Below are 12,501 nucleotides of genomic sequence, written 5' to 3'. Positions count from 1 at the left end.
AAGGTCACAGCTACAGAGCCAGCCCTGCATTCTACAACAGAACTGAATCCTAGGGACAGTTCCTAAGTTTATCTCAAGACTTACCATGTGCCCAAGGGCCTTGCCTCACATCCAGGCAGTAAAAACAGATAGCTCATCAACAGCTTCCATGGACCCTACCTGCTTCTTCCTTGAACTTCCCATTGATGGGCCCACCTAGGTAATGTCTCTTAACAGGCACCAACAGCAAGGTTAGGTTGGTTAACTCCAGGGAGCAGGCTGCCTCTCAGTTCCATTTTCCTCCTGCTTCTCTCTTGGCCCGGCATCTCTTTGTCACTCTCCTACTACCTAACTTTCAGGGTCTACCATAAGCAAATTCAATAGCACTCTTAACCTTGCCTCTCCAGAGCTCAATTGGAACTCACTGCTCCATGTCAGCCAATGGTTTTCAATCTCATCAGACCCAATGCCCTCTTTATATAACAACTACTACAATGAAATGAAATCCGTAGATAATAGGGTCTGTGTGCACACATAATTTCAAATATTTTTAAAAGAATTTAAAATATATATCTATACATAAATGAAATTATATTTATACCTCATTGTAGATCAGCTGAAAAGCTGTGTTTCCTTCAGTACAAAAATAAACTGAAGTTTTATGTAAAGATGATTTGTACTTGCAAAAATGTCATCGAGGTAAAGCTATTAATAATACTAAAACTTCTGAAACTGAACTTAAAAATTCCCCCTAATAAAATATATTTTATAATTTTGGTGTAGAGATACTATGCAGGAAGTAGTAAAGCAAAAGAGCAATTGTATTTAATAAAAATTTAAAAACGTATATGTAACAACTACACTGTAAAAGGAATTTTTAGAAAAGTGTTGCAATAGAAGAAAATACAACATAAATGATGTTCATATATAAAGGGTATCTATAAGTCAGTAAGAAAAAGCAATAGAAAATGTAGTAAGTCGCCGGGGTCGGTTTGGCTCAGTGGATGGAGCGTCGGCCTGCGGACTGAGGGGTCCCGGGTTCGGTTCCGGTCAAGGGCATGTACCTGGGTTGCGGGCACATCCCCAGTTGGAGATGTGCAGGAGGCAGCTGATCGATGTTTCTCTCTCATCGATGATTCAAACTCTGTCTCTCTCCCTTCCCTCTCTGTGGGAAATCAATAAAAGATCTTTTAAAAGAAAATGTAGTAAGGGATAGAACAAAGAAATCAAGAAAGGAAACAAATCAGTAATAAGATAGTATGATCCACCCTTTTTTAAAAAAAATTATTTTAGTCCTCACCAGAGGACATGTTTAGAGGGAGGAAGGGAGAGAGAGAAGGAGAGGGGGAGAGAGAGACAGGAGGGGGGGGGGAGAGGGAGAGAGAGAGAGAGAGAGAGAGAGAGAGAGAGAGAGAGAGAGAGGTGATACAGAAACATCAATCAGTTGCCTCCCGTACATGGTCCTGACTGGGGATCAAACCCACAAGCTGATCGGGAATTGAACCCACAACCTTTTGGTACACAGGAGATGCTCCAACCAATAGAGCCACCCGGCCAGGGCTGATCCCTCATTTTTAAAGACTTTCCTTAAAAGTCATGACTATAGAGCAATGCTAGGTTAATATGTACCTTAGGAGCTCTGCAAACAAAGTCAGAAATATGAAATTCTTCAATCAGTTAGTGATCATCTCATCTTCAATACACAGCAGTTTGTTTGTCTCCCACACCTGAGTATGCAGCAGGATGGTCTCATTTCACTTAATATGACTTGATACGATTGTAAGAGGTACTACCTTTAAATTTCAGTTTACACATTCCAATAAGAGAGATAACCATATAATTTAAAAACTCAGCATATTCAGAGGTGCATAATATTTAAACAGTTACAGATATCATGCAAACACAAAAGCAAAGATAACAAGAGAAAATGCCTACCTTCCCTGATAGCTGTAAAAGGTGTACCTTCTTCTTCTTGCAGCCTGATCACCTTCAGGGCTACCAACTTCCCATTTACTCTGAAAAAAAAAATGAAAGAAAGAAAAAATGAGAAGCAAACCCATAAAATCTGCTCCTGTTATGGTTCTAATTTTCTTCCTTGCAATTTATATTTCTGCACTGAAAATGTCAGTGACTCAATTATGCCGCCACAACATGATTAATTCCAGTAAGGCTGGGAATTCTATATCATCATCATAAATATTCACATTTTAAGTACTCCATTTTAAATATTCGCATTTGCATAGTCCAAAATTTAACTGAAGTTTTCTGATTCACTCCATGTTCCTTCCAGAAACTACTGCTTAATAAAATCACCATGCTTCATCAATTACTCTCAGATTAAATAAAAATCAAGTAGTCAAAATAGCTTTCTTTGTTTCTCCAGTAGCTCCTTTGTTTCTTTTGCTGAACTGTCTTAATCTTCAGTCCTAAACTGAGGTCACTCAATTCCCAAGGACAAATTCCCTTTTCCTTCTTCCCTTCCTTCCCTTCCTTTCCCTTCCTCTCTCTCTCTCTCTCTATCTCTCTCTCTCTCTCTCTCTCTCTCTCTCTCTCTCTCTCTCTCTCTCCCTCACTCCCTCCCCCTTCTCTCTCCTTTTCTCCCTCCCTGTCAACATCAACCATTTCTCCCTTTCCACAATTTTTTTCTTACTACAGAATCCCAGTTATATTTGGTCTGATTGTGTTTTATAATACAGTGTATCATAAAAATTATGAATATTTTACTATTACAAGGTTACACAAGACCAATCCAAAGCAGATGGTTCTTCCAGAGGCATTCTAAATGTGTATCAGCTCTAATTAAAAGTAAGAATGCACTAGGCAGATAACTTTTATCCAGTCAATTCTGTTAACAAAGGCATGTCTACCTATATTAGTCTTCTAGTTAAATGTTCTACTTTCTACCTTTACTGGGCCTAGCAGCATATTTTGTTAATTAAAATAGGTAAAACATGTGCACATTAAAAATTTTGTAAGAGACAAGAAAGCATTTGATGAAAAGGAAATCTCTCTGCCACACCCTCCCTCGGCCACCCAGCTCCCATTCTCTGAGGTTACCACTTATCATTACACACACACACACACACACACACTCACACACACACACACACACACACACACACACACACGGCAAAAGTAGGCTTACAGTTGCTCATATGGAAAATAATGTAATAGTAAATAATAATACAAGAATAAACTCTGGCCCTGGCCAGTGTGGTTCAATTGGTTAGAGCATCACCTCATGCACCAAAAGGTTGCTGGTTGGATTTCCGGTCAGGGAACATACCTGGGTTGCAGGTTCAATCCCTGGTTGGGGCACATATGAGAGGCGATTGATGTTTCTCTCATACATCAATGTTTCTCTCTCTCACTCTAAAATCAGTAAAAATAGCCCTAACCAGTTTGGCTCAGTGGATAGAGCGTCGGCCTGCGGACTGAAGGGTCCCAGGTTCGATTCCAGTCAATGACATGTACCTTGGTTGCAGGCACATCCCCAGTGGGGGGTGTGCAGGAGGCAGCCGATTGATGTTTCTCTCTCATCGATGCTTCTAACTCTCTATCCCTCTCCCTTCCTCTCTGTAAAAAAAAAATCAATAAAAAATATATATTAAAATAATAATAAATAAATAAAAATAAAATCAGTAAAAATATCCTCTGGTGAGGATTTAAAAAAAGATATTATAAACTCTGTTTCAGGTACTCACAACCATAAATCTACTTTTGTCTGCCCTATATACACACACATTAAACCACACACATATGCACATAGAATACATATACATATACAAATGGTAGTATGCATACGGTATAGTTTTTATCAGTTAATAAATTCATGAAAAACTATATCTTGCTTTTTAAAGACCACAGGGTGTTCCTTTGCATGACTGGTACATACTTAATTCAATCCCTATTGATAGGCGTTTGGCACATTCCCAACTTTTTGCTACTAAAACAATGATGCAATAAATATTCCTAGACATGTAATTTCATCTATTTAAAAGTAGGTCTGTAAGATAAATTCCTAAAAATGAAATTGCAAGATCAAAATATATGTGCATTTCTAAATTCTAATTCTTATGAACGTTGGGAAATTATCCTGCATGGAGTCTATACCAATTTGCATTTCCTACAGCAAATGATGAGAGCTTCTGTTTCCCTCCCCTTCCCCTATCCTATGTTATCAACTCTTAAATTTGTCAATCTGATAGATGAAAAATGGTTTTTCATTGCCATTTAAATTGCAACCGAAGATCTTTCAAGGTTATGGAACTAGCAAAGGAGAATTGAGTCTGAAATAAAGAATCTGAATGTCTCTTTTTAAAGAACTGGATCCATGAGATAGGTTTTTGCTCAAAAAGCTGCCACAGACTCGAAACTCAAAAGGCCAAGGCATTCATCACAGCCGAACCATTCTACTGGCATTCCTCATGAAACTCACTGTGGGAATACATTATGGGTTACAGTAATCAAATAAGGAGATCTGATTATAAGGTTCCATGATGTGCCATCTACATGGTGTTTATTTCTCCTTGTGTTTCAGCTGGGAGGTCAGATCTGCTGCTTTTCTGCCCTGCACATCTCCTCTCTGAGTACATTACTTAAGCGTTCTCCCCCTAATTGTGCTCCAGGTACCCAAGTGCAGGCAGAACATTAATATGCACATGCGGTTCAACTGGAGACTGTACCCTGTGCTCTTCCCTTTGTCCGTTAGGACTAAGGGAGACCTTTGGCGGGGCCTCAGGGTGGGATGCGGTCAGTGCTGACAGCTGCACAGATTTTTCTCAGCCCAGTTGAGCTCATCACTAGCTCCCCGAGGAGGCAGTGACTGATTCCAGGAACTGCTTGGAATTTTCCCCGCATTTGCTGATATTTTCCCCTCACCCATAAAACACACACACAACCTTCTTCCCACAAAGCTTTCCCATATCCCCTGAGATTGTTAACTTATATGTACCATGAACTGAATCCTGGGATACAGGGAATTCATGTTTTTGAAGGTTATATAATTAACCACACTCTCAGACCATGAAGCTATGATTGTCTTTTAATTCACTGAAAAGAGATTAAACCTTCAATTGAGCCAAAATTCACTCTTTAAAAACAGCTAAAAATGGAACACCTTTAATCTCATAGACTAATGTGTATTATTTCTGAATTGAAAAAAAATTTTGAACATATTTTCTATGATTATTGCATAAAAGAACAAGATCTAGCCCTGACTGCTGTGGGTCAGTTGGTTGGAGCATGGTTCTGTATACTGATTCCTGGTCAGGGCACATACTGAGGTTGTGGCTTCCATCCCCAGTCAGGCACGTACAGAAGGCAGTCAGTCAATATCGATGTCTGTCTGACTGTCTCTTCCTCTCCCTCTCCCGCTCCCTCTCCCTCCACTCCCTCCCTTCTTCTCTCTCTAAAATCAATAAGCATATCCTTGGGTGAGGATTTTAGAAAAAAGAAGAACAAGATCCAGGTTAATGGGATTCTGATTCTGAAGCATAATTCTCCATGAATTAAACCTCCAAGTATTAATTTATTATAGTTATGATCATCACAATAGTTAGAGACATTGAAATTTTGTGTTACAACATATGAAATTAAGATCTGTACTAGATTATTAGCTCCAGGATAGAAGGAACTTTTTCTGTTTTGTTCACTGTCATGTGCCCAGTGCCTAAAACTTTCTGGAATAGAATAGACTTTCAAAATATTTTATTGAATAAATACTAATAATGTTAATATACTGATATTCCCTTCCTTATACCTGCAAATTAACTCAAGAATAAAGTGTAAAAATCATTGCTCAACATCACTAATCATCAGGGAAATACAAATCAAAATGACATGATATCATCTCACACATGTTAGAATGCCCATCATCAAGAAGACCAGAGACAATGGGTGCCAGAGAGAATATGGTGAAAAAGGAACCTTAGAGGGAATATATAGTTGTCCAACCACTATGGAAAACAATATGGTGGTTCCTCAAAATATTAAAAATAGATATACCATACGATCCAGCAATTTTCACTTCTGGGCATGTACCCAAAGGAAATGAAAAGATTTCAACGAGATACATGCACTTTCTTGTTTATCATAGCATCATTCACAATAGCCAAGATATAGAAACAACCCAAATGCACATCAACGAATGAATAGATAAAAAATAAGTGGTAAATATACAAAATAGAATATTATTCAGGCATGAGGAAGAAAGATATCCTCCATTTACAAAAACATGGATGGACCTTGAACGTGTTATTCTAAGTGAGATAAGTCCAACAGAAAAACACAAGTACTACAGAATATCACTTATATGTGAAATCTAAAAAAGTTAAACCAGTGGTTCCCAAACTTATTTGGCCTACCGCCCCCTTTCCAGAAAAAATATTATTCAGCGCCCCCTGGAAATTAATTTTTTTAAATTTTAATAGCAATTAAACAGAAAGATATATGTATTAATGTTTCTACCTTTTTCGTAAAATATAGTAAAGAAAGGTGTAAATTAGAAACATTGAAGTTTGAAATTATGAAACTATTTATTGAACTCAGAATAGAAAGGTAATACAAAAAAGTTAAAACAAATGCACCTGTGGCCATCACCGCCCCCCTGGATCGTTGCAGCGCCCACCAGGGGGCAGTAGCACCCACTTTGGGAATCACTGAGTTAAACCCATAATAAAAGAGAACAGTAAAATGGTGGTTAATAGGGGGTTGGGGGGAGGGTGATGGATAAGTGTGATGGTTTTTAAGAGTGCAAACTTGTAATAAGTAACAAACAAGCCATAGAAATCTATTGCGCAGTATAATGAATTTAGACAACAACATTGTACTATAATTATCTATACTAATAAAGAGCTAATATGCTAATGAGCAGGACACTGTGATGGGTAAGGACCAGGTCATTAGCATATTAGCTGGGGCGTTGGGGGTGGAAGCGGGGAGGCTCCTGGAGGAGGCAGGACCATCCTCTGCCAGAGAGGGCAGGGGTGAGAGCAAATAGCGCCTCCCTCACCAGTCCTTCACCACCCACCGCTCGCAATCTGAGTGCCCCGCGGCCCACCTGCCAGGGGAAGGAGCACAGCACAGCAGGCAGGAGGCTTCCACACTCTCCTCCAGTGCCATGACAGGGCAGAGCGGCCTCATTGCTCTGGAGACAGGGCAGAAGTGGGGAGGCACCCAGAGAAGATAGGACAAGCCCCAGGCAATCGGAGGGACTGAGGTCGGGGCTTGAAGGGGCCAGAGAAGGCCAGAGGGTTTGGGGGCTGGGCCAGGCGCACTGGAGCTCTGCGTGGACAGGTTCGGGTGTCAAGGCAGAGCTGCCGGTGGGTGGGCAGCGCCGCACAATATCGCGCGCTGGGCTCCTAGTATAATGTATAATGTGATAAATATCCCTACATCAGCAATCATATTGCAATAGATAAATGTACCAAAGCAACAGGCTGTACACCATAAACTTATGCAATGTTACAGGTCAGATTTATCTAAACAAAAAGTATTGCTTTAAAAATTTTTCAGAAATCTCACATTTTTATAAAGTTTTCACATCTTTCATGTTTTCTTTTTTCAAATTAAAGATGCAGTCTCTGCTTTTGATGCATACAGATATGGAAGTTTTTCATTTCCTTAAAGTTTTAGAATTTATAGAATGCTTTGTTAGTTAACTTTTTTGCACCCAACAGACATGTTTCAAAACTCCCACTATCCTTTAATAACGCGAGCCCAGATCACTGTATCTTCCTCTTCTCCAACTGCTTGATTGGTTTCCCACTAAGAATCATATTGATTATCAAATTGCTCTTTAACCTAAGAATCACTATGACTTGCTGTTTTCTTAATTAGTTTTTCTCTACATGTCTAGACTCTCACCAACTACTGAATCACTCAGTTCTAAAACCTAGTAACATTGTTAAGTCACTGGCTCCACTTTTGGAAAAGGTACCTTTGGGAAAAAATTATGAATTTTCTAATGTTCAATCTTTGGTGCATATATTTCTTTAAACTTTAGTATGGGCTGAAATAACTGAAATTCCAAGTTACTACTTTAACAAAATACCAGTTTTTAAAAGAAGAAGGTTGTATGAAAAATAGATTAAACATTGTGTCTAATAATTACCTGTCGGTTTAAGCTATTTTATTAAAGATTAAAAACATAGGCTTCAACACTGACTTAAGTTCTTCAGAATAATTACAAAATTCAAATTGAATCAATAAATTAGAGCTGTTTACAGGAAAACATGGAAGATTCCTCTTTAACAAGTCTTATTAATTAAATCAAAAGCTAATGAACAGAAGGCAATCAAGGCTTGATTGGCAATGGAGACATAAATCAGTAAATAACGTGGTTAAAAATAAACGCTTTAAATTGTCTTACTATCACCACAGAACATTCTATTACAGAAAGCTGACAGGTTTGTGTCTAGTTGTTCTAAGCTCTATAGGAAGCCATTTAATTTCAGAGATTTTCTTTCTTCTTCCAACAGCTGCCATTCCCAGCTTGGTCTCACTTTGACGCTCACTTCAGGCCCAAGGATGAATGACTCACTGCTCGAGTCTGCCTGTCAACCTGGACAAGCTGTCAAGTGCAGCAAGGGGGAGAGCCTGGGGAATGCCCGCGCACTCGTGGAGCTAGCCACACAGAGATGGGACACTGGGTGCCCCAGCAGAGCCATGCTCTAGTGCAGTGGTCAGCAAACCGCGGCCCCTTGAGTGTGGCTCTTCCACAAAATACCACGTGCGGGCGCACACGTACAGTGCGATTGAAACTTCGTGGCCACATTCAAGGGGCCAAAGAGCCTCATGTGGCTCGCGAGCCGCAGTTTGCCGACCACTGCTCTAGTGGATCCAGCTCTCAGAATGGTTCTAATCACAAATGCGCATCTCTGCCAACTTCAGAACTCTATCCGCAGCCCTATGCACCCTAAGTTTGTAAATAATACAATTCTCTTGTGAGAGGGAAGCTTTGACGACCAGCAGCCTATTCATTTTTGCATGCATTTCTTCCTTTGTTCATTCAACATTTCATGACACCTGTAAAGGAAAACTCTTCAGTTAGCTCAGGGTAAATTTCCCAGGTTCAAAAGATGATGCACAAAGAGAATGTCACTACAGGCGAGCAATTCTCAAAGGAAAGCCTGAAGGTTTTCTATTTTATTAGTTACCTGAAATTAATAGGATAACAGTATAATAAAACAAAATTACAAATATTATCCAGGTCATCTCTGAAAATAGTGTCCATGTGCTAACACTGAGAAGGAATTATGTCTGGAGGATATAAAGGAAATTAAGTCAATATTCCTAAAAGAAATTTAATATACTCTGGGAAATTTAATATATTCTCCCTCACTCTTCCATTATGACTTTGTCTCAAGAGAAACTGCCAAGGAAAATAATACTAAGTTCAGGCAGATACAATGCTTTTGTTTCCTTACTGTATTAGTTTAGAAGCAATAGAAGAAAAAGTAGATATTACTAGGGGAGTGATAATGACAAGATGGGGTATATCAAGGACAATATTTTGAGCCAAATTTATAATTTTTTTGCAAAGTCATTATAATATTTTAAAGGTTTTACTATTAGCACTTCTTTTATTAATGCCTTCTTAAGACAAGTTAAAATGCTAATAATACTGTATTACATACATACTTCAAAAATGAAAAACTTAACTAAGTATTCATAGCCTTGCTATCCCCATAAAATTCAATTTTTATTCACATGTAAATGAAAATCATTTCAGTGCTATTTAACCTTTGCTATTCTGAAATATCCTAAAAGAGCTATTATATTTTTTTCTCAGAAAATAAATTAGAATTTCAAGGTAAGTTGTCAGTAAGTACACCTCATCCGAATTGTTACCAAAATACTATAAAGAGAAGTGAAAGGGGACTAATGCTATTTCTGCTAAATATAACACCCAAAGATTAATAAGAAAATAGTATAATGGCTATTTATTAGGATGTGCCCAACAGTACAAAAAGTCTGAAGATTTAATCCAATGAGAAAAGGGTATATGCTCAGACAACAACTATTACATATACAGTAATACTGCTAAAGCATAATTCATCACTATTCATCACTACCAATGTTTTACAAACTCATGACACTTTGAAACATAAAATTAGAGTGACATACAATGTTCATGGGAGAAAACAGAATTATGTATATTTCAACCATTTTAAACCAGCCAACTTTGCACCTTTCCAAAAATAAAATCTGCCAACGAAGAATTTGAGAGTCCTATTACCTTGCAAGTATAGAAACCTCAGGCTTCTGAGCAGACAAAAAGATCCTTCCAGGCTTGATTATAAATCTTAATCCTCTCACTACCTAGAAAACAGTAGCCCCCAGAAGACTCTGATGAAACTCAAATTCCCCCAGAACACCCCCAAATGATTTAGTTCTTCATTTCATTGAGCCAAAAGTTGCTTCCTTTAATTTCCATTCTCTGATTCAAGTTCTGACTCCACAAACACTAAACTAAATATTCTTCTACAAAACAGACCTTCACTTAATTGTTAATATCCCACCCCTCATTCAACAAATATTCATCGAGAGATGATGATTCTGTGCTTGGAATTGGGATGAACAACACAGACATGGTTGGTCGCTGCACTTACATCTTACCAGGGAGACGAACATAATGCAAACTACAAAGAGACTTAAATGTGTCAAAGGGAGGCGGGAGACAGGAGGCTCCCACTCATTGATGGGATAATTTGAGTGTCATGAAAATAATACCTGTGATAGGAAGGTATCAAAAAGATCAACCAAAGGACTCGTATGCATGCATATAAGCCTAACCAATGGACACAGACACCAGGGGGGTGAAGGCATGAGTGGGGGGTGTGGGAGGGCATGGGGAGATAAGGACACATATATAATACCTTAATCAATAAAGAAAAAAATAAGAGAGGAGAACCAAGATGGCGGCATAGGTAAACACCTATACTTGCTGCCTCTCACAATTACATCAAAATTACAACTAAAAGGCAGAACAACTAGCACCCAGAACCTCGGGAAAGCTGGCTGAGTGGAAGTTCCACAACTAGAGAGGTGAAGAAAGCGCACTGAGACTGGTAAGAAGTGCAGAGGTGCAGAAAGTACTGGCACCTGGATGTGCTGCTCTTTTAATCGGGAGGGAGATACAAGATCCCGCTTGCTCTGAACTCCAGTTTCAGGTGAGACTGGGGGACCCAGACACATACGGGAAGAAACTGGACTGTCTGGCATCAGGACAAGAATGCGAGGGCGGCTTTCTTTCAGAGGTGCCCGCAGCGATCATTGTTCCTGCGTGGAGCACAGACACGAAGACATGGGGACCTCTCCAGTACAGGGCTGACTGGCAGCCACTGCTGTTTGCTCCACCCTGGTGATTCCCAGAGACCCCACCCTACCCAATTTACAACTCCACCCAAGCTGTGTTCATCGGCTTTTGCATATGAATGGCCCGTCCTTTTTCTGGCCTAAAACCTGTGAAACTGCAGCCAGGTCAGAGAGCCCCAGAGCTTCCAAAAGAAGGCCCAAGGCCTGGCAGCAGCAGCCTGCTTTGCTTCACAGCTGGGCCTCATCTGGGCACTTCCAAACCCCATCCAAAGAGGAGGAATCTGCAGATGTCTCTGTAGCTCCTGTTCAATGGCCCCAGACAGTGGCTGACCTTGCACTTCCTTGGAGATCCAAGAGCCAGTGTACCCAGTGGTCAGAGTGAGACCATACCGGATTACAACTCTTCACATCCATAAGAGACACATTGAAGGGGCAGACTCAGTGAGCATCAAAACCCCACTGAAGCGAGTCCTGCCCTATAAGGTTGTCTCCTGCACAACAGATCTTCCAGTGTAGACATAGCTGGTCATCACAGCCAATTGGCCTGAAGGTCAATTCCTTCCAGTGATACCAACAGCAATCAAGGATTAACTACAACAAGACTGTGCAAACAGCCCACAAAGGGGTGCACCAAGAGGATCCACCTCAGGTGACTGGGGAGGCTGAGCCACTGGGCCCTATAGGACACCTACCACACAAGGCCATTCTATCAACTCAAGGAGACTTAGCAGCTACCCAGTACATAGAAACAAAAACAGGGAAGCAGCCAAAATGCAGAGACAAAAAAACAAGTCACAAATGAAAGAAATGGATGAAAGCAAAATACTGAATAAAGAGTTCAAAACCACGGTTATAAGGTTACTCAAGAATCTTCTAGAAACCTCAAGAAATTTAGTGAGACCCTCAAGGATATGAAAAAGGACCGATCAGAAAGTAAGCATACACTGACTGAAATAAAGAATAATATAAAGAAATTCAACAGCAGACTAGAGAATCCCAAGAATCAAGTAAAAGATTTGAAATACAAAGAAACAAAAACACCCAACCGGAAAAGCAAAAAGAAAAAAGAATCCAAAATATGAATATAGTATAAGGAGCCTCTGGGACAACTTCAAGCGTACCAACATCCGAATTATGGGGTGCCAGAGAAGAGAGAGAGCAGATATTGAAACCTATTTGAATGACAGAAAACTCTCCTACCTG

General features: G+C 39.7%; 1 protein-coding gene across 1 annotated transcript in view; it reads right to left on the bottom strand.

Annotated features, from left to right (window-relative positions):
* The window catches only part of CDK14 (cyclin dependent kinase 14), a 513,373-nt gene that overhangs the window by 336,677 nt on the left and 164,195 nt on the right, over nt 1–12,501 (bottom strand). Inside the window, exon 5 of the mRNA XM_006084938.3 lies at nt 1,915–1,994. Within this exon, the coding sequence (XP_006085000.1) occupies nt 1,915–1,994 (80 nt within the window). The remainder of the gene's footprint in view (nt 1–1,914; nt 1,995–12,501) is intronic.

The sequence above is a fragment of the Myotis lucifugus genome, unplaced genomic scaffold (genome assembly GCF_000147115.1).
Source record: "Myotis lucifugus unplaced genomic scaffold, Myoluc2.0 scaffold_15, whole genome shotgun sequence".
NCBI lineage: Eukaryota > Metazoa > Chordata > Mammalia > Chiroptera > Vespertilionidae > Myotis > Myotis lucifugus.
Note: the sequence above shows the minus strand (reverse complement) of the source record. Positions and strands in the feature narration are given on the sequence as shown.